The sequence below is a fragment of the Rhinolophus sinicus genome, linkage group LG10 (genome assembly GCF_036562045.2).
Source record: "Rhinolophus sinicus isolate RSC01 linkage group LG10, ASM3656204v1, whole genome shotgun sequence".
NCBI classification, from domain to species: domain Eukaryota; kingdom Metazoa; phylum Chordata; class Mammalia; order Chiroptera; family Rhinolophidae; genus Rhinolophus; species Rhinolophus sinicus.
Genome location: NC_133759.1, coordinates 66,325,450 through 66,347,722, shown reverse-complemented (window position 1 = coordinate 66,347,722; position 22,273 = coordinate 66,325,450). Strand labels below are relative to the sequence as shown.

The 22,273-nt window shown below is 38.2% G+C and overlaps 1 protein-coding gene across 1 annotated transcript in view; it reads right to left on the bottom strand.

Annotated features, from left to right (window-relative positions):
* Positions 1–22,273, bottom strand: part of GXYLT2 (glucoside xylosyltransferase 2) — a 114,159-nt gene that overhangs the window by 57,154 nt on the left and 34,732 nt on the right. Inside the window, exon 3 of the mRNA XM_074313296.1 lies at positions 19,626–19,757. Within this exon, the coding sequence (XP_074169397.1) occupies positions 19,626–19,757 (132 nt within the window). The remainder of the gene's footprint in view (positions 1–19,625; positions 19,758–22,273) is intronic.

The window sequence follows — 22,273 nt, the reverse complement described above, 5'->3', positions numbered from 1 at the left end:
CCATGAGCATGGAATGTCTTTCCATTTCTTTGTGTCTTCTTCAATTTCTTTTAAAAATGTCTTATCGTTCTCAGCATATAGGTTTTTTCACATCCTTGGTTAAATTTATTCCTAGGTATTTTATTCTTTTTTCTGCAATTGCAAAAGGAATTGTTTTTTGTATATCTTTTTCTGAGATATCATTGTTACTGTATAGGAATGCAATGGACTTTTGTACATTGATTTTGTAGCCAGCAACTTTACTATATTCGTTGATTGTTTCTAATAGCTTTTTGGTGGAGTCTTTAGGGTTTTCTATATATAGCATCATGTCATCTGCAAAGAGTGATAATTTAACTTCTTCATTCCCAATTTGGATGCCTTTTATTTCTTTCTCTTGCCTCATTGCTCTGGCAAGGACTTCCAACACTATGTTGAAAAGCAGAGGTGATAGGGGACATCCCTGTCGTGTTCCTGAACGTAGAGCAAAGGGCTTCAGTTTTTCTCCATTAATTATGAGATTAGCAGAGGGCTTGTCATATATGGCCTTTATTATGTTAAGGTATTTTCCTTCTATACCCATTTTATTAAGTGTTTTAATCATAAATGGATGTTGTATCTTGTCAAATGCTTTTCCTGCATCAATTGATATAATCATATGATTTTTGTCCTTTATTTTGTTTATGTGATGTATCACATTGATGGATTTGGATGTTGAACCATCCTTGTGCCCCGGGATGAACCCCACTTGGTCGTGATGAATAATCTTTTTAATGCATTGTTGTATTCGATTTGCTAGAATTTTATTTAGGATTTTTGCATCGGTATTCATTAGAGATATTGGTCTGTAGTTTTCTCTTTTTGTGCTGTCCTTACCAGGTTTTGGTATCAGGGTAATGTTGGCCTCATAAAATGAGTTAGGGAGTACTGTCTCTTCTTCAATTTTTTGGAAGAGTTTGTGCAGAATTGGTATTAGATCCTCTTTGAAGGTTTGGTAGAATTCACTAGTGAAGCCATCTGGTCCCGGACTTTTGCTTTTGGGAAGGTTTTGGATGACTGATTCAATTTCGTTACTGGTGATCGGTCTGTTTAGATTTTCCAGTTCTTCATGGTTCAGCCTTGGAAGGCTATATGTTTCTAAGAACTTGTCCATTTCTTCTAGGTTGTTGAATTTGGTGGCATATAGTCCTTCATAGTATTCTTGGATGATCCTTTGTATTTCTGTGGTGTCCGTGATAACTTCCCCTTTTACGTTTCTGATTTTGTTAATCAGTGTCTTCTCTCTTTTATCTTAGTAAGTCTAGCCAAGGGTTTGTCAATTTTGTTAATCTTTTCAAAGAACCAGCTCTTTGTCACATTAATTTTTTCTATTGTCTTTTTGTTCTCTATTTCATTTAGTTCTGCTCTAATTTTTGTTATTTCCTTTCTTCTGCTGACCTTGGGTTTTACTTGTTCTTCTTTTTCTAGTTCTTTAAGGTGTAACATGAGGTTATTTATTTGGGAGTTTTCTTGTTTCTTGAGATAGGCCTGTAATGAGATAAATTTCCTCTTAAAACTGCTTTCGCTGCATCCCAAAAATTTTGGTAGGATGTATTTTCATTGTCATTTGTTTCTATGTATCTTTTGATCTCTCCTCTAATTTCTTCTTTGACCCAGTCCTTCTTTAAAAGTATGTTGTTTAATCTCCATGTATTTGTGTTTTTCCGCTTTCTTTTTACAGTTGATATCCAATTTCAAAGCCTTGTGATCAGAGAATATGCATGGTATGATTTCAATCTTCTTAAATTTGTTGAGACTGATTTTATGTCCCAATATATGGTCTATCCTTGAGAATGTTCCATGTACACTAGAAAAGAATGTATAGTCTGATGTTTTAGGATGAAGTGCTCTATAAATGTCAATTATGTCCATTTCATCTAATGTGTCATTTAGGGCTACTATTTCGTTATTTATTTTCTGTTTGGATGATCTATCCATAGCTGTCAATGATGTATTTAAGTCCCCTAGTATAATTGTGTTTTGGTCAATTTCTCCCTTTAGTTCTGTTAGTAGTTGCTTGGTGTATTTCGGTGCTCCCTGATTGGGGGCATAAATATTGATGACTGTTATGTCTTCTTGTTGTACAGTCCCTTCACCATTATGAAATGTCCATCTTTGTCTCTTGTTATCTTTTTCACCTTGAAGTCTGTTTCATCTGATATCATTATGGCTACACCTGATTTTCTCTGGGTACCATTTGCTTGGAGTGTCAATTTCCACCCTTTCACTTTGAGTCTATGCTTGTCCTTGTAGCTGAGATGTGTCTCTTGGAGACAGCATATGGTTGGGTTTAGTTTTTTGATCCAATCTGCTACTCTGTGCCTTTTTATTGGTGAGTTCAGTCCATTTACATTTAGGGTGATTATTGATATGTGAGGATTTCCTGTCATTCTATCTTTAGTTTTCTGGTAAGGCTGTGTCTCCATTGTTTCTTTGCCTTTTTGTTGTTGTCTATTATTTCTGTGTGGTGGTATTCTATGGTGTTTCGCTCTGTTTCTTCTTTTATTTCAGTATATATTTCAATTCTGGATTTATTTTGAGTGGTTACCCTTAAGTTTATGTAAAAGAAAGTTTGATATTTAGAGTATTCCATTTTCTTCAGCACGCTTACTTTCTCCATTCCCGTATTCCGGTTCAGGCCTTTACTCTCCCCCTTTTTGAGTTTTGGTTGCCAGAAATTGTCCCTGTTGATGGTGGTCGAATAGCCTCCTTTAGTATTTCTTGTAGTGCAGGTCGTGTATTAGAAAATTCCCTCAGCTTCTGTATGTCTGGAAAGGTCTTTATTCCTCCTTCATATCTAAAGGATATCTTTGCTGGATATATTATTCTTGGCTCATGATTTCTCTCTTTCAATAGTTTGAATATTTGGTTCCACTCCCTCCTGGCTTGTAGAGTTTCTGCTGAAAAATCTGATGATAATCTAATGGGCTTTCCTTTGTAAGTTACCGTCTTCTTTTCCCTGGCTGCCTTGAGGATTCTTTCTTTGTCGTTGATTTTAGACAGCTTCAATACAATGTGCCTTGGAGAAGGCCTGTTGGGATTGAGGTAACTAGGTGTTCTATTTGCTTCTTGGATTCGAGGGTCCAGTTCTGTCCACAAATTTGGGAAGTTCTCATCGACAATTTGTTTGAATATATTCTCTGTTCCTTCTCTCTTTCTTCTCCTTCTGGTATGCCCATTATTCTTATATTGCTCTTTCTGATGGAGTCAGAAAGTTCTTGTAGAGTTCTTTCATTTCTTTTAAGTCTCAAGTCTCTTTCTTCTTCTATCTGTGTCATTTCCAGGTTTCTATCTTCGATGTCACTGATTCTTTCCTCCATCTGGTCAACTCTACTACCTAAGCTGGTTATTTCATTCTTAATTTCTTCTATTGAGTTCTTAATCTCCAGAAATTCTATTTGGTTCTTTTTTAAATTTCAATCTCTTTCATAAAATGCTCATGCTGTTCTTTGATTGAGTTTCTGAGTTCATTTAACTGCCTATCTGTGTTTTCTTGTATCTCGTTGAGTTTTTTCAGAACTGCAATCTTGAATTCTCTGTCACTTAAGTCACATATTTTTGTATCTTTAAGTGCCTTCTCTGGAGATTTTTCACTTTCTTTCTGAGCTATCTTGTTGCCTTGGTTATTCATGGCGATTACTGGTTTACTATTTCTCTTCCTAGACATCTACAGGAGTGACTTCTGCAACAGGTTGATAGGAAGAGATCTTTCTTTTGTTTTCCAGTACTTGTTGGTAGAATGTCTTATTATTTCTCCAACTGCAATTTATTTTTCTTCTCCCACACGGTAGTGCTGTTTTCTCTGCACTATTCCTGCTTCTCACACAATGGGGGGATTCCCTGGGAGACAGGCTTCTCCTCTGTTAATAGCTCGTCTAGGTCACAGGGTGCAGTGTCCCGGTGGGTATGCGGAGAGCTTTTGAAGTTCCAAAGCTCTTCCTGCACCAGATTCGGAGCCTGTATGTTTCACCAGTTCTGTTTACTCCTGCAGGGATCCGCCCAGATAGGTGGGGTCAGGGGCGGGGTAAGTTGTGAGAGGTGGCCCAGAGCAATGGCGGCGACCACCACCACAGCCGGTCCTGCTTCCACGGCTCCCTCCCCTTTGCTGGAACTAGTTGGGCTGTGAATTTGTGTCTGCGGCCCACAGTTCTCAAAACAGCAAATTTTGTGTTGTTTTGATCTGACACTGCTACTGTTTCGCTTCTAGTACCGGGCAGGTGGGGGCGGGGCGAGCCCTCAGAGGGGAGGGAGGGGGCGGCTAGTCTCAGTGCCTAAGGCTCCGTTCTCTGCTCGGCAGTGAGGGCTTAAACCACCGTTTTCAGCCTTGTCCCTCAGTCTTTTCTCCGAGGTCTCTGCTGTGAGCGTTGGGTTCAGCTGTGTTATATGCTGTCCCCTCAGCCCTGTGGAGCCCAGGCGGAGTCCTAGCAGTCTGAGTTCTTCCCTCACTTGCAGCTGCGGTAGTTCCAGGAAGCAGCGAGCTCGGCGCACTGAGCGAGATCTGCGTCCTGCGCCCACGCGGCTCCGTCTCCGCGCACTTCTCCCTCTCCTCCTCCCTCCACTCGCGCGAATCTCCCACCTGTAGGTGATTTCAGTTGGTTAGTGGGACTCTTCGTCTTGCCTGTCTGCTGTGCAGGGAGTCCTTTGTGGAGTTTTTGTTGTTCGATTCTTTGTAAATTCCAGGGGAGCTTTACAGAGGCTCACCTCACGCCGCCATTTTCCGGAAGTCATATGTACTATTTTTATACCCATTCAACAGTTGAAGAATAGGAGCTTCAGGAGACTCTTCCAATGGAAGTATTTTGGAACACTTGGGAAACGTTCTCTATAAATACAGGAGAAAACTCTGAACTTAAAAACTGCAAGTAGGGCAGAATGACTACACTACAGGAAAAAACTGTGCTCAAATCCAGTCTCTAAGATTTACCCCAGGAAAATGATATAACTTCACTAAGCTTCAGTTTTCTCATTTCTGAAAAGAATATAAATCAGTACATTCCTCAAAGAGCTGTGAAGAGTTAATGAAATCATAAATCTAAAGATCCTAGCATGTGTTAAGTGTAGCAAACATTGTGTGGCCACCTACCTCTTCTTTCAGAGGTATGTCCTGAAGACATATTTTAAAGCTTCATTTCTCAAACTATTTTCAACTATGCCTCATAGTAAGAAACTAATTTATATCACAATTCAAGTACATGCATACATAAACATATAAAACAGAAACAAAATTTTAAAAATAACATTTGTCCTTACTATATCAATGTATGTCCATTATTCAATTCTATTCTATGTTATTTAATTTTTTATAATCCACTAAATTAATTTCAAGAGTTACTGGTGGGTAATTTCCCATAATTTGAGAAATATAAGGTTCAAACAGCTTGGTAAATAAGTAAATGCTTGTATCGATAGGTAGACAGACAGATATGTGGACAAATAAAAAAATTCCTCAGTGTCTCCTATACATTTTCCCCTCTCACAGTAAACAACCAATAACAATTCTTTAAATTGATTCTTTGGATATGTACCTCCATGTTTCTAAAAAACATGCTAGAAAAAAACATCTTAATTCTGTGAACTCACAGCACTTCTGACACCAAATGTGTGGGAATTTTTTTCATACTAACCAATTTTCAAACACTCTGGATACCAACTGGGTATCCAATTCTTTTATGACACTAACTACCTGAGTTAGTGGAGACACCACAGGTTAAGGACCCAGTCCCACAAGATTGCCCCCCACACTTCAGAAGCCAATTGTAAGTAGTGGGTCCCCAGGTTACCCACACTTCAGTCTGAATTGGCTATAAGTCAGGGCCTTGATCCCCTCCTCAGGTTAAATGATTTGCTAAAACAGCTCAAAGAACTCAGGGAAACACTTATTTCTATGGTTTATTATACAGAATACAATAAAGAATACAGATAAATAGCCAGAGGAAAAAGTACATAGAATGAAGTCCAGAAGGGTCCTGAACACAGGAACTTCTGTCCCCATGAAGGTTGGAGTGAACCACACAGTCCAACAATCCAGAATCTCTCTGAAACACATAGTTTACAGATTTTTATAGAGACTTCATCATGGAGGCATGATAAGTTATTTTTTTTCATGTAAATGAATTTATTCTACAATTATAGTCGATATACAATATTATTAGTTTTAGATGTACAACATAGTGATTAGACATTATGTACCTTACAAAGTGATGACCCTGATAAGTCTAGTACCCATCTGACACCATATGTAGTGATTACCATATCACTGACTATATTTCCTATGCTATACTTTACATTCCATGACAATTTTTTAATTATTAATTTGTACTTCTTAATACCTTCACCTCTTCACCCATCCCCTCAACTCCCCTCCCATCAGGCAACCATCAGAATGTTCTCTGTATCTATGAATTTGTTTCTGTTGTTTGTTCATTTATTTTGCTTTTTAGATTCCATATACAAGTGAAATCATATGGTATTTGTCCTGCTTTGTCTTAGTTGATTCAGCATAATACCCTCTAGGTCCATCCATGTTGCAGATGGCAAGATTTAATTCTTTTTTATGGCTGAGTAATAGTCCATTGTATATATGTACCACTTCTTCTTTATGCATTCATCTATTGATGGACACTTAGGTTGCTTCCATATCTTGTCTACTGCAAATAATGCTGCAATGAGCATATAGATACATATGTCTTTTTGCATTAGTGTTTTGGGTTTCTTTGGATAAATAACTAGAAGTGGAATTACTGGGTCCGTCTTTGACTCTTCTAATAACCTGTTTTTTAGAGTCTATTTTATCTGGAATACAGGTCTGACAATTAAGGTCACAAACTTGTTGCAATGATGTTGCCAACCTTTCTTTCATATCAGAGGGATTACTCATTATGACTTTGTACCAAATGGACAAATAGTTAACCAAGTTTACTATTTGGAAGTGCTGAAAAGGCTGCATGAAAAAGTTAGGCGACCTGAAATTTTCGCCAACAATTCATGGCTCTCGCGTCACGACAGTGCACCAGCTCACACAGCACTGTTTGTGAGGGAGTTTTTAGCCAGTAAACAAATAACTGTATTGGAACACCCTCCCTATTCACCTGATCTGGCCCCCCATGACTTATTTCTTTACTCGAAGATAAAGGAAATATTGAAAGGAAGACATTTTGATGATATTCAGGACATCAAGGGTAATACGACGACAGCTCTGATGGCCATTCCAGAAAAAGAGTTCCAAAATTACTTTGAAGGGTGGACTAGGCACTGGTGTCGGTGCATGGCTTCCCAAGAGGAGTACTTTGAAAGTGACCATAGTAGTTTTCAGCAATGAGACATGTAGCACTTTTTCTAGGATGTGTTCACGAACTTAACTGTTTGACTTCGTAAGTATTTCTACTCCAGCTTTTTCGTTTTTTCTTCTCATTTCCTTTTTCATGAAATATCTTTTTCCATCCCTTTACTTCAGTCTTTAGTGCTGAAAATGGCTTGATTCTACACATACAGTTGATGTGTAGTTGGCTTGGTATGGAATTCTAGGTTGGAAATGATGCCTCTGAGTTTTAAAGGCATTTCTCCAATATCTTAGTAACTCCACTATTGAGAAGTCTGACGCCCTTTTCATTTTTGATCCTTTGTATATGAACTGCCCCCACCCTTACAAGCACTGAATATGATCTTTTTATTTCTATTGTTTTGAAAGTCCAAGTCCTTTCTTCTGCTTGTTCTATTCTGTTGAAATCTTCTATTTAATTTTTCAGTTCAGTTATTATATTCTTCAGCTCTGTGATTTCTGTTCAATACCTTCTCTTTGTTGTAAATCTCACTTTTTTTCATACATTATTCTCCTGACTTCAGTGAGCATCATTATAACCGTAAATTTGAACCCTTTATCAGATAAATTACTTAACTCCATTTCATTAAGGTCTGTTCCTGGGGGTTTTATATTGTTCTTTAGTTTGAAACATATTCTGTTTCTTCATTTCCCCCCTCTGTACATTAGATAGAAGAGCCACACCTTCCAGTCTTGAAGGAATGGTCTTGTATAGGAGACGAAACTTTTTGATGAAACTTTACCCAACCTCTTGGTTACCTCTCAAACCTTTGTGATTGTACAAGCCACCTTCTTTGTTCTTAGTGGCTCCCAGTAGTTGAGGGTGTACCAAGACCTGTTTTGATGTGGGTATTTTCTCACTTGCCCAATGGGTAAGAGTCCCCCAACTAGTTTCTGGATTTATTTCAGAGATATTTCTTCTGTGTGTGGCTGTAGATTCAGTGTGTCCATGGGAGGAGGGGGAGTTCAAGAGGCTCCTATGTTGCCATCTTGGACTGGGATCACTGAAAGTCCAAGTCATGCTGCCTGATACTGTGTGTCTTATTTTTCATGTAATGTGATATAGTTTTTTTGGTGAGTTCCCTCAATCTGGGAACTTACATATTCTTATTCTGGAAAATTTTGCTCTTTGTGCTCTCTGGACTCTAAATGTTTCAACTTTTTACAGAATCCTATGTGTCATCATGTATTACCTTCTTTTATTTCTCTGACACTAATGATAATTTCTTTAGAAGTTTTATTCATCCTCCATAGATTATTTACTCTAAATTTATGTTTTCAGTTTGTCTTGATGTCTATCCTATTAGAGGGTTCCATTAAATTTCTAGTGATTGTTGGATTTCCATTGATATTTAAGAACTGCTTGAAAGTATGTGGAGGGGGCTTGTCAGCTGTGTTGTTCAGTATAGGAAGCTCTGGCTGGGCCACCTTAATGGAGAATACCTTGATGTTAGTATCCTTAAATCCCCACAGATATTTTTTCCTAATCCCTGCCTGGAAGGCATACTTTTTCTTGCAAAGTTCTTGGAGATATGTGGGAGAAACAGGCCTAGGGTCTCAACATTCATATATAAGTTTTCAATTGACCTTTATATTTTCAACATGATGCCCTTAATTAAGCCTGGATTTCCCTAGTCCAGAAACCTTCTGATTTATCTTCTCTAGAAACTAAACCTCCAACTTTTTACTCAGGGAGGAAAGAGATATGCTCCCAGTTACATGATATAAAACAGGCAATCTGGGAGTCTAACTGCTATTCAAAAAGACTTGCAACCAAACCTACTAATTTTAGGTTCATCTTCACTTCCACTTCCAGACGTAGCTGGTACCACCAATTCATTGGCATTGTGGAGGTTGTGTCATACAAATCATTTACTTGTAGGCTTTCTTCACTAGTGATTAAATATACAGATGTCTCAAGTAATTTGGTTAACACTACTCCAAATCTAGTTTGAGTTTTAATTGCCTGCTCTCCTATTCTTTTTCTCCTAGAATAGAAAGTTTATGGTCTTTTAAAAATTAGCAATTTTAGTATAGTTTAGGGAACAAATGAATATAAATGCAAATGTTTTGCTTGTCATCTTTAATCAGACACAAGCCTAGTTGGCCAAACTTCTCTTCCATCCTAAGAGCCCCTAACAAACTTTCAATCAAATCACCTTTTAATGATTAGGTTGGTGCAAAAGTAATTGGGGTTTTTGCAATTATTTTTAACCTTTTAAACCTTAATTACTTTTGTACCAGCCTAATAACTCAGCCTTAGCAAATTATAATTGCTTGCAACTAGAGAACTACGTTACATAGGTAATCAACAAATATTAGTTATGATTCATATAGCATGCTTCAAAACAAACATTGTGATTCCAGAACTACTAGGATAGTAATCATGTTGGGGGTCAAAAAGGTAATTCCTTACCATGTATTTGATGCCATTATAAGAGTGTTCTCTGCTGGGATATGTTATAACTGTTCTGTGTTGGTTATGACTTGGCCAACTAGACCAAAATTTTTTGTTGTTGCTACTATTAACAAAGATAAGGTCCTTTGGGGAAAGTGGTTGAAGATCTCAGCAATTTTATGCCACGTATCAGTCCTCATCACAATAACAATAATGACAAAAATAGCAGTTAAAACCTACTATGTACCAAGCACTGTTCTTAAGGGTATTAAATGCAATAACTAATTTAAATTGTCACAGAACTATGAGATACGTAATATTCTTATTCCCATTTTACAGATGAGTACATTGAGACAAGTAAAGATTATTTCTTCAGGTTACAAAGTGGTAAGTGGCAGAAGCAAGATTTGAACATATTTGGAATTGCTGGGTCATAAGGTAGTTCCATTTCCAGTTTTTTTCAGATACCTCCATACTGATTTTCATAGTGGGCACCAATCTGCAATCCCACCAAGAGTGCACAGTGGTGCCCCTTTTCTCCACATCCTTGTCAGCACTTGTTGTTTGTTGATTTATTGATGATAGCCATTCTGACATTCTGACAGGAGTGAAGTGGTATCTCATTGTGGTTTTTATTTGCATTTCTCTAATGATTGGTGAGGTTGAGCACTTTTTTTAAAAAAAAGATTTTATTGGGGGAGAGGAACAGGGTTTTATTGGGTAAGGGTGTGTACTTCCAGGACTTTTTTCCAAGTCAAGTTGCTGTCCTTTCAATCTTAGTTGCAGGGGGCGCATCCCTTGCGGGAGTCAAGGAATCGAACCGGCAACCTTGTGATTGAGAGCCTGTGCTCCAACCAACTGAGCCATCTGGCCACCCAGGAACTGGGCGGCAGCTCATTGACTTAATTCTAGTTGCGGAAGGCACAGCTCGCTGGCCCGTGCGAGAATTGAACCGGCAGCCCCGTTGCCCAGAGTGCAAGCTCTAACCAACTGAGCCACCCATCCGCCCCTAAGCATTTTTTCATATGTCTGTTGGTCATCTGTATGTCCTCTTTAGAAAAATGTCTCTTCATGTCCTCTGCCCATTTTTTAATTGGGTTGTTAGTTTTTTTAGTATTGAGGTGAATGAGGTTTTTTTTTAATTAAAGTTTATTGTTTATTGGGTGACAATTGTTAGTAAAATTACATAGATAAGGGGATAATATCCAAAATTTCTTTAAAAAACTCATTCAAAATTGTACACTTTTTTTTTAATATATAAATTTTGGATATTAACCCCTTATCAGATGTATCATTGACAAATATCTTCTCCCATTCAGTAGGAAGTCTTTCTGTTTTATTGATGGTTTCCTTTGTTGTGAAAAAAACTTTTTAGTTTGATGTAATCCCATATGTTTATTTTTTCTTTTACTTCCGTAGCCCAAGGGAATATATCAGTAAAAAAATATTACTAAGGTTAATGTCTGCAAATTTACTTCCTAGCATTTGTCCTATTAGGGAGACCACTTCAAGGACAGTGTAGATGCCTGACCACTGCACTGTACACCTGAAGCTGAAGTTGAATAATAATGAATGTCAACTATAATTTTATATATATGATTTTCAACTATAATTTTATATGTATATATATATATATATATATATGATTATAATGTGTGGCCTTTAAGAAATTTAATAGCCATAGTATTAGGAAGTAGTTAATGGAGATAAAAATTAAGATATATCAAGGCAGTATGACATAGTTGTTAAAATCACATTCTCTCGAGGCAGCCCAAATATGTTCAAATCTTTTTTTTTTATTAGTTTCAGGTGTACGAAACAATATAAACGTTAGACATTTATACCCCTCATAAAGTGATACCCCCCCAATCTACTACCCCTCTGACATCATGTATAGCTGTTAGAATTCCATTGATTCTATTCCCTATGCTGTATTCCACATCCCGTGATCATATATATATATATATATATATATATATATATATATATATATATATGTGTGTGTCACGGGATGTGGACCATATATACATATATATATATATATATATGTATATATGGTCTAACGATATAATGTCTAATGATTACATTGTTTTGTACACCTGAAACTAATAAAAAAAAAAAGAATCCATGTGGTTCAGATGCAGTTGACCCCTGTAGCCCATGAGAAACAATGTGACTCAGGTGAGGCCAATCAGAATATCCAACTTCCTGGCCACAATACTTGTTCAGTGATAACACGTGAATCAAGCTATGTAATTCACCCTTTTCTAGTGAACAACTCAATGGTTTTTAGCATTTTCAGAGTTGTGCAACCATTATTACCACAATCTAATTTTAGAACATTCCTGTCACCTGAAAACAAAAATCCTGTACCCATTAGCAGTCACTCCTCATTTTCCCCACCCTGCTTAGCCTAGGCAAGCAATAATTTATTTTCTATATCCACAGATAGATTTGCCTATTTGGGACATTTCATATAAATGGTCTCATACAATATATGTTCATCTGTGAAAGGCTCCTTTCACTTAGTATGTTTTCAAGGCACATCCTAGTTGTAGTACATATCAGTACTTCATTTATATTTACAATGACAAATATTTTGCCATTGTATGAATATACCACATTTTATCAGGTTGGTGCTAAAGTAATTGCAGTAATTGCAGTTTAACGGGTTAAAAATAATTGCAAAAACCACAATTATTTTTGCATCAACCTATTATTTATCTAGTCAACAGCTGATAGACATTTGAGTTGTTTTCATCTTTTGGCTCTTACAAATAGTGTCGCTGTAAATATTTGTGTACAAGTTTTTGAGTACCAGCAATATATGAGTTTTCGAATTTTCCATATCCTTGCCAACACTTATTATGTCTTTTTGGTTATAGCCACACTAGTGGTGTGAAATAGCATCTCAATGTGGTTTTGGTTGCATTTCCATCATGACTAATGATGTTCAGCATCTTTTCATATGCATAGTGCCCATTTATATATCTTCTTTGGAGATGTGTCTATTCAGACCTTTTGCCCATTTTTTTTTTAAATTGGGTTCTTTGTTCTTTTATTATTGAGCTTTAAGAGTTCTTTATATATTCTAGATACATATACCTTATCAAATATGTGATATACAAACATTTTCTACTATTCTGTACATTTTCTTTTTACTATCTTGATGGTCATTTGAAGCACAAAAGTTTTTGATTATGATGTCCAAATTATCTTTTTTTCTTTTGTTGCTTATGCTTTTTGTCATATCTAAGAAATCACTGTCTAATCGTAGTCATGAAGATTTATTCATATTTTCTTCTAAGACTTTCACATTTTCAGCATTTATATTTAGGTCTTTGATCCATTTTGAGTTAACTTTTACATATAATATGAGGTAAGGAATGCAAGTCAATTTTTTTTCTTTTTTTTTTGCATGTGTTGAGAAGATTACTCTTTCCTCAGTGAATTGTCTTGGCACTTGTATCTGAAATAAATGGTTTGTAAATATGAGGGTTTATTTATCAACTCTTAGTTGATATGTATATCTTTATGCCAGTACACTGGGTTGGCTACTATAGCATTGTAGTAAATTTTGAAATCAAGACGTGAGAGTCTTACAACTTTGTTCTTTCTATTCAATATTGCTTTGGATATTTTAGGTCCCTTGAATTAAAAAAAAAAAAAAAAACTTAAAGAACTTTTTAAGAGCAGTTTTAGATTCACAACAAAATTGAGGGGAAGGTACAGAGATTTCCCATGTACCCCCTGCCCCCACACATGAATAACCTCCCCTATTATCAACATCACTCACCAGAATGGTGTATTTGTTACTAGGGATGAACCTACATTGACACATCATAGTCACTCAGACCATAGTTTACATTATGGTTCACTCTTAGTGTTATATATTCTATGGGTTTGGATAAATACAGAGGGTGCCAAAAAAATGTACACACATTTTAAGAAAGGAAAAAAGCTATTAAAATTGTTATACTCAATATATACCAACAACAAAAGATGAATACAAGTCACATTTGACTTCTGCAATTACAAGAGGTGTACAAGTGGTTACCATCAGGTCCAGACACTTCTGATTACAGTGATCTACTGCTTGAGCAACGTTGACCAAAATGTCCACTTGTAAACATTTTTTTGGCACCCCCAGTATACAATGTCATATATCCATCGTTATAATATCATACAGAGTATTTTCACTGCCCTAAAAATCCTCTGTGCTCTGCCTATTCATCTATTTCCCCCACCCACCCCAGACAACCACTACTATTTTTTATTGTTTCCATAGTTTTGCCTTTTCCAGAATGTCATACAGTTGGAATTATAGTATGTAGCCCTTCTGATTGGCTTCTTTCACTTAGTAATATACATTTAAGTTTCCTCTATGACTTCAGGGCTTGACAGCTCATTTCTTTTTGGTGCTAAATAATATCCCATTATCTGGATGTGCCACAATTTACATGTCCTTGCACCTACTGAGAGACATGTTGGATATTTCCTTTTGTAGCTTGAACATATTTATAATGGCTGCTTTGAAGTCTTTTTCTATTAAATCTGACACCTGGGTCCTCTCACAGGCAGGTTCTGTTGCCTGTACTTTTTCCTGTGAATGAGTCACACTTTGCATGCCTCATAGTTTATTTGTTGAAAAAAATTAGATAATGTATTTAGGACATTAATATACTGCAGCAGGATAATATATCTTAGGATGTCTTAGATAATATATTGTAGCAGCTCTGGATACTGATCCTCCATCCTTCTTCCCCCACTGCCCCCCACCCCCCTCCCCCCACCCCACCCCCCACCCCCCACACACCAACATACAGAGTTTGTTGATGTTGGTTGCTTGTTTATTTGTTTAGTATCTTGACTGGACTATTTTAGTGAAGTCCCTTTCACCCACTGTGTAAAGTCTGTTCCCCAGTGGGTGTAGCCTTGGGTATGTGTACAATCACTCTGAATGACTGGTTTTTATCAGGGCTCTCTTTAATTGACTCTTTTGCTAATCTTTCTGTTAAGCCATCTGCCTCTGTTGGTATCACACGAGCTATTAGTCTCCATTAATTGTCAGCTCATTGCTTTATTGTTTTTGACAATGGCCTGAGGCACAAATTACTCTGCAGCCTTATCCAATTAAATTCAGACCCATTTGCAGTAATAGTTTTTGAGGCCAGTCTTTGAACTTTGTTCTGACACCAAGAGGGTACTTTTTATGTCTCTTTTCCTAGTTCTCCTCTTATTAACTAACTGACCTATAGTTTAGCTTATTGCTCTCATGAAGTTAACAGCTTCATTGTAATTAAGGGAGTCCATGAACCCTATGCCATATTTGTCTGGAATTTAAACTCTGCAACACATACCTGGTAGAGATGAGAAATGCTGATGACCTGCCCTCTTCCCCCAAGGAAATACCATATCTCTCAACTGGGAGCTGTGGAGAAAAGGATCCCTGTGTTCTTGACTGAAGTGTCTAGACTTGAGTTTCCATCATGCTGAGCTGGAAGGGGAGAGGGAGGAAGTAGGTCGTGGTTCAAATGTCACAGATTCTCTCTCTTTCTTACTGAGTTTTAGTAGATTTTCTTGAATAAGAAACATGTTTCTTCATGGGCCTTTGCTCAGGTCCTTAGGACAATTACCAAAGACTCTAGATAGTTATTTTTAAAATAGTTTTCACCAGTTATGCTTGTTTCACTGGGAAGCAATTCCACAGAGCTTCTCATGCCACCTTTTGGATGTCACCACCCTGCCATGCTCTTTTTCCGCTGCAGTAGCTAAGCTTCCAGAATTTGGATGTTAGGCTGCTTCAAGCGATCATCATGCTCACGGAGTAAGTCTTGTCAGGGACTGAAGATGAGACAGAGCCCTGGACGTTACGGGAGCACCGGATTAGCCCTATCTTCTGCTTTCACAGTCAGATAAGCCAACAAATTTCCTTCTTTACTTAGCTAGTTGGAGTTGAGTTTCTCTCACATGTAACCAAGAGTTGTAACTAATGTTGTGAATGTCAAACCTTTAATAAACTGTGAGTAAACAAATAATTAGTGCAGTGGAAAACTTGTTTAACAAAATTGTTATCAAGGATCATTTTCATGTGATCCTTTTGGTAGTTGTCTCATCCCAATAATGTATGGCTTCTTGGTGCTTGATGAAATATATAGACATCATTTATGGTGATTCTAACTGACATTCCGCTTAATAAAGATTTTTAATATATTCCTATTTTCCAGTCAATATTTGTTGATATCCAAAGGGTTGTTTCCAAGGAAGCTTCAATATAAACTGCTAGTGCTGAGGTTTAATTGAGGTTTAACAATAATAATACAGAGACCTGACCTTAATTATAAACAAGTTCTAATAAGTCAGGTAAACCTCCCTTTTCCATTAGCCAATGGCAAACTCATTACAATATCTCCGGTAAGTATATAGTTTTCCAAACATTGGAACCAGTTCAGACCTCCTTAACAAACTAGAAGTGGAAAAAAGGAAGATTGATTGTATGTTGTTGTCCTTGATGTGATATAAAAAAAATCTAGGTAACCTAAGATTATTGTTTATTTGGGTGGTACTCTTTTGAAATATTAAAGAATGGGACAAGTATGTTAGAAATAAATTGAGTTAGAAAACTCTCAGGACAGATTTACAGGTCAAGGCTGTAAGCAATTTTATCCTGTCTCTGTTGACAATATTCTTCCTTAAGTTCTTTAAACGTAGATGCTTACAGCAAGTGTTGGGAGCAAGAAAGACATCAGACATTATTATAATCTTGGAAATTATTCAAACTTGGTTAAAAAAGACTTTCTCCCTGGGTGAGGCCTGTATAGTGCCTTGACCTAATTCATATTACCATTTTGGGTGCCACATGACAATAAAATATATGAAGATTCTGTAATCCAGTGATTTCTGCCATATTTTAAATATCTCTAGCCTCCCTAGTGGAGCACATTATTGAGGACATAGGTCTTTGTAATCAAATAGGCACAGTGTGTAACAAAATGTATAGAACCAATATAAAATCTCACTAATTCTTATTAAGTGGGGGAAAGCTGATGTGAATTCATGAAACTCAATTATTTCCTTTACTAAGGGAAAAGAGAAAAGTCCTCTATGGCCAATTTTAATGAACAGTTTTGATTTATTTGTAATTGGCATATTGTTTTAAATACTTTAAGCTTCTGAATCATTTAACAGCAGTATGCAGTTTAGAGAGCTTAATCAAGCCACCTGAAGGTTAGTGTGCACTAATAATGGTCCTGCTCTTAGACCATTATTCAGATATACAAAAGTAAATGTCCACTGATTTCTAGGACTTCATAAATCTTGAATTGGTGGGATCTAAATTTCAGTAATAGTACTTGAAAATCTAATAGGCTTGAGTTGCAAAGACTTCTTCTCTGGTTATTCTCATAGTAAAATCTTACCCAAGAAAGGGTTTCTTCTACAGGTTTGAGGTAGGTAAGACCCCCTCAGAAAATGGGTAAGACTGAAGTTCTCAGTCAATTGACTGGCCACCTGATAGAATGTTTACATTTTAGGATCTCCATCTTCTCTATGCTTCTCAGCAGCATGCCTGATTTGGTTTTATAGAGGTGAACTTCAAGGAAAACATCACCTAAACTTTATTTCAAATTATATTTGAGGATCAATATATCTCACTGATGCTACAAAATTCCATGTTCATAATCTTCTGTTATGACATATGACTCAGAGAAGGTAAATGTCCTGTCAATCACAATCTCTATTGTTTTTAAGGAATGCTTAGTTTCCATTATCAAAAGCAGATAATGAATGCCAGCACCCATATGTCATTGAAAATGGAATACTTACTTAGCAGGGGTGAATGAAAACCATTATGTTATGGGTTTGTTAGTTTTTAATAGTGGCAATAAAGTCACAATTCCAGGTTGGGGAAAATTCAAATGTGTTACTAATATTTTTGGGGTAGGTTGGGGAGACAATTTTCTAGCAGTAACTTTGGCTATATAATACATTTTCCCCCTAAAATGGAGACAAAAAGCAGAAACCTGACATTTTTCCCATCATCTTCTCAAATGATAATTAGGTTTCAAATCACCAACCTAGAGATTTTAGTGCCAATTTGAGGTATTTTTTCTTACCATTATACGCAATTAATTCCATCTCACAACATTATATAAAATTATGCAGCATGTGAAAAACAGGTCATTTAATAAGTGGGCGAGGTTGTGCAGCAGATCAGCACCAACAGTACATTCAGGCCTTGTTCTTCTCACAGGTTCTGCGTAGGAAATGCTAAAAGTACCTCCTGCCACTTAGGGTTTCAGACCAACAGACAGTAAGACTTCCCTGTGATGTCTCCCAGGCACCTCAAAATCAAAATATTACCCACATTAAACTCATCTCCCCTCTTACCAAAACAGATCTTCCTCCAGTCTTTTCCATCTCTAAATAGCACCACCATCCACTTAGTAGGTTAAACCATAAGAAATTGACTTTTTTGTAGGTCGTAAAGAGCTGGGTATTGGCAATTTCAAACAGATCAACCTTAGTTGTTCAGATAAGAAACTTCGGTAAAATCCTTATCATCTCACTTCTTTTCAACTCTTACAACCAGCCAATCATGAAGAGTAGCACATTCTATTTCTCAGGCAGATTCTGAATCCATCTCTAAGACAACCATCAGAGCACAGGTCATTATTAATTGGCCTCAGCAATTCCACTGTCCACACTGCAATGAACCAGTGTGTCCTCTTTAAAACACAAGTTAGATCATCCCTCTTCCATGGTAGAAACCAATCAATAGCTTCTCATTGCCCTTAACACAAAGAGCAGAAACTTGAATAAGGCTTACACAACCAGAAAGTTCCAGCCCCTGATGACCTCTTCAATCCCACCTCCCTCTACTTTCTGGTTAGTGTGTTTTGTTTTACGTTCTCCAATATGCTCCTTCCCAACTCAGGGACTTTGTACATACTGCTTCATCTGCCTGGGACACTTTTCTCTCTCATTATTCCCCAGGCCCTTGTAACTCAGTGATCCCTACTTCTCCTTTATTCATGTCTCAGCATAAATGCCATACCTCAAGAGAACTTTCTACGACTTCTACCAGACCAGAGTGGTAGCCTATGTTCCATGAATGAGATTCTGTTCTCCACCTCAGCACAGATCACTCTTCCAATTACCTGTTGAATGTCCTGCTGGACTCAAACTCTCAAAGGATAAGATCACACCTATCTTCTTCACAGCCATATCACCATCACTAAGCAAGAACTTAGCACCTAATGGGCACTCAATAAATATTTGCTGAGGCACAAATCCCTCAGAAACATCAAGGCTACAATTCAAAGTTGCCATCTTGGCTCAATGATATCATCAGTTTTGTATATTCAGCAATTTTTCTATTTAGGATTTAAAACATAAAATTAAAATATTAAATTAAAAAATTCAAAACTGAAAGCCAGAACCAGAACTCTGGGCCTTCTCTGAATTATCCTCTAGGATGGCTACATGTAGCAGTAGTTATTGTTATAAGAGAAATAATAATAATCAAAGCTAATATTTACTTAGGATCAATTATGTGCCAAGCTAATAGAGTAAATTGAGGTATAGAGAAATTGGGAGATTTTCTGAGGTTTACACAGCTAGTAAATGGTGGAGCCATAGTTACAAAGACCCATAACCCAAAACATGCCTTGGATGCTCTCAGTCCCTCCATCTTTGGGAAAGAAAGTCCCTTTCAAATACAGGAACCCTCTCCCTACACTCTGAAAACTAGCAGCATTAACTACAGAATCCAAGAGAAACACATTTTAAGCTTTAAATAAAATGTCTCTGAATATAACCCAGTAAATTTCACAACATTGCCAGGAGCAATTCTCTCCCAAGCAGCATCTTTTTAAAAGCTGGTGTTCCTACCGGAAGAAAGAGTCTCTGGGCAGCACAGGGTTTGAATAATTTCTTCCATTCCTGAGGGTTTCCAACTGAAAATGTAATTGGGTAGATTCTGTGCTCAAACTTCTTTGTATATGAGTCAGGCCACTGTCGTAACTAAAAAACATAGAAGACAAGGGGAGGGTGATTAGACCCCAGAAATATAGAAAACACCTAAAGCTTCTGAATGATCAAATGAAGTTTATTCAGGCAACTGACATAGAAAGTCTAACTTCATCACCACTATTAATACTCACTGAATGAAAGACCGTTGCTAGGATTTGAAAAATAACATTCAGAGGTGGCAAGGGTAGTGGGAAACACACAAAAACACTTCCAAGAGGACAATTTGGAAATAGTAACAAACCCCAAAAGACAGAGATACAGGACTTTCACAAAAACCTATTTTGTAATTAAAAAAGGGGGAGGTGGAAACAAACTAAATGCTCAATAATAAGAAACTGGGAAAATTTATTATGATAGAAATATACAATGGACTACTTACTGTATAGTTAGAATAAAGTAGATCTATATGTGCTGACATGGGAAAATAGTTATGATATATAGTTAGTTTTCAAAAAAAGTGAAGTGCAAAATATGCTTATCTTATAGGGAAAAATATGTGTATATATATTTTACATAGAGAGAAAAAGCTGAACAGATGTGCACCAAAATGTTAAAAGTGGTCACCTATGGATCATCCTGAAAGAGGTCCGAGATGGTGATTAAGTAAATGCTATGCCTACTGCATCCCAGGATCACACCAAAATTACAAATAAGTTATAGAACAATCAACTTCAAGAATCATCTGAACACTAGCTGAACAGAATCCCTATAACTAAGGATACAAACAAGAGGTCACATCAAAACTGGTAGGAGGGGCAGAGACATGAAACAGGCTGACCCAAACCCACAGATAGAGGTGGAACATCAGGAGGGACACCTCAGTAGCAGAGGTCCCCCTGAAGAGGGAGTGGCCTCTTGCCCCACATCAGGCTCCCTAACCCAGGGATCTTGTGCTGGGAAGAGGAGTTCTCACGGCATCTGGCAGTGAAAATCAGTGAGGACTCTGTCTGCCTTCCTGGTGGGGTGGAAGGCAGCTGGAAACGCAGATGCCCTCTTGTAGAGCTAGCACATGTACTCGCTTGCTTGTGGGTATTCACCTGGTCTCTGGTGGAGGGGGTGGCAGCTTAGGAGGTCCAGGGATGTGTAGGGAAGGATTGAATCGCATGGCTTCCATATGAGAGCTGGAGGGACAGATGCCATTGTTGTCCCTGTGTGGCGTCTGACACATGTGTGGCTTACAGGAGGGCACCATCTTTTCAGGGTTAGGCTCTCCCCCAAAGGGCCAAGTCTGGGACTGCATTGCTCTGGTAGAGTCACACGTGTGCACTGCCTTGGTGATGCCGTAGTCCATGCCCTCCACACAGCTGGGGCTACATCGCCCAGGAAACTCTTGACTGCTGGGCTGCTGGCCCCACCCCAAGGCTGTGGATTAAAGTGGGCAGAGGGCCTGTGGTGGCCCAGGAAACATCTATTGGTAGGCGGTACCCCAAGACCCGTGCCCCATTGTAAATGGGCAGGGGCTAACCATAGTGTGCTTGAGGTATTTTTGCAGGGTGGCCATGGGCCCAGCACCAGTGCACAAGCTGAGACTGCATTGACTTTTCAGAAAGCACCAACAATATTCCTTAGCTCCTTGGAACCCCACCAAGTTCACCTAAAGCTGCATTGCTAGAGGCACTCTGGGCACCTGGGTGGCCAACCACACTGCACAAACTGCAGAGATCTTTTACAGCAGGAGACAATCCACAATGGTCAAGAAAGATTTTGGGGGCCGGCCCGGTGGCTCAGGCGGTTAGAGCTCCATGCTCCTAAGTCCGAAGGCTGCCGGTTCGATTCCCACATGGGCCAGTGGGCTCTCAACCACAAGGTTGCCAGTTCAACTCCTCGAGTCCTGCAAGGGATGGTGGGCTTCGCCCCCTGCAACTAAGATTGAACACGGCACCTTGAGCTGAGCTGCCGCTGAGCTCCCGGATGGCTCAGTAGGTTGGAATGCGTCCTCTCAACCACAAGGTTGCCAGTTCGACTCCCGCAAGGGATGGTGGGCTATGCCCCCTGCAACTAGAAAACGGCAACTGGACCTGGAGCTGAGCTGCGCCCTCCACAACTAAGACTGAAACGACAACTTGAAGCTGAACGGCACCCTCCACAACTAAGATTGAAAAAGACAACTTGACTTGGAAGAAAGGCCTGGAAGTACATACTGTTCCCCAATAAAATAAGTCCCCAATAAAGTCCTATTCCCCTAAAAAAAAAAAGAAGAAAAAAAAGAAAAGAAAAGAAAGATTTTGGTGGAGGACAGTGACCTCAAAACTGCACCACATCACTCTGGGGCACCTCTGGGGAATTTGCGAGCCTGAGGCAGTGGATGGCTGCAGTGTTCTCAGGCACTGTGCAAGGTGGTCATAGACCAGGTACTGGCATAAGAACTCAATCTGCATTAACTTTGAAAAACCACCAGTCACGTCTCGTGACTCCCTTGAACTCCACCCCATCCAGCTAGTGCTGCAATCTGGATTCACCGAGGGCAATCTGGAGGGCACTCTCAACACCAGGTCAATCAACCCAGC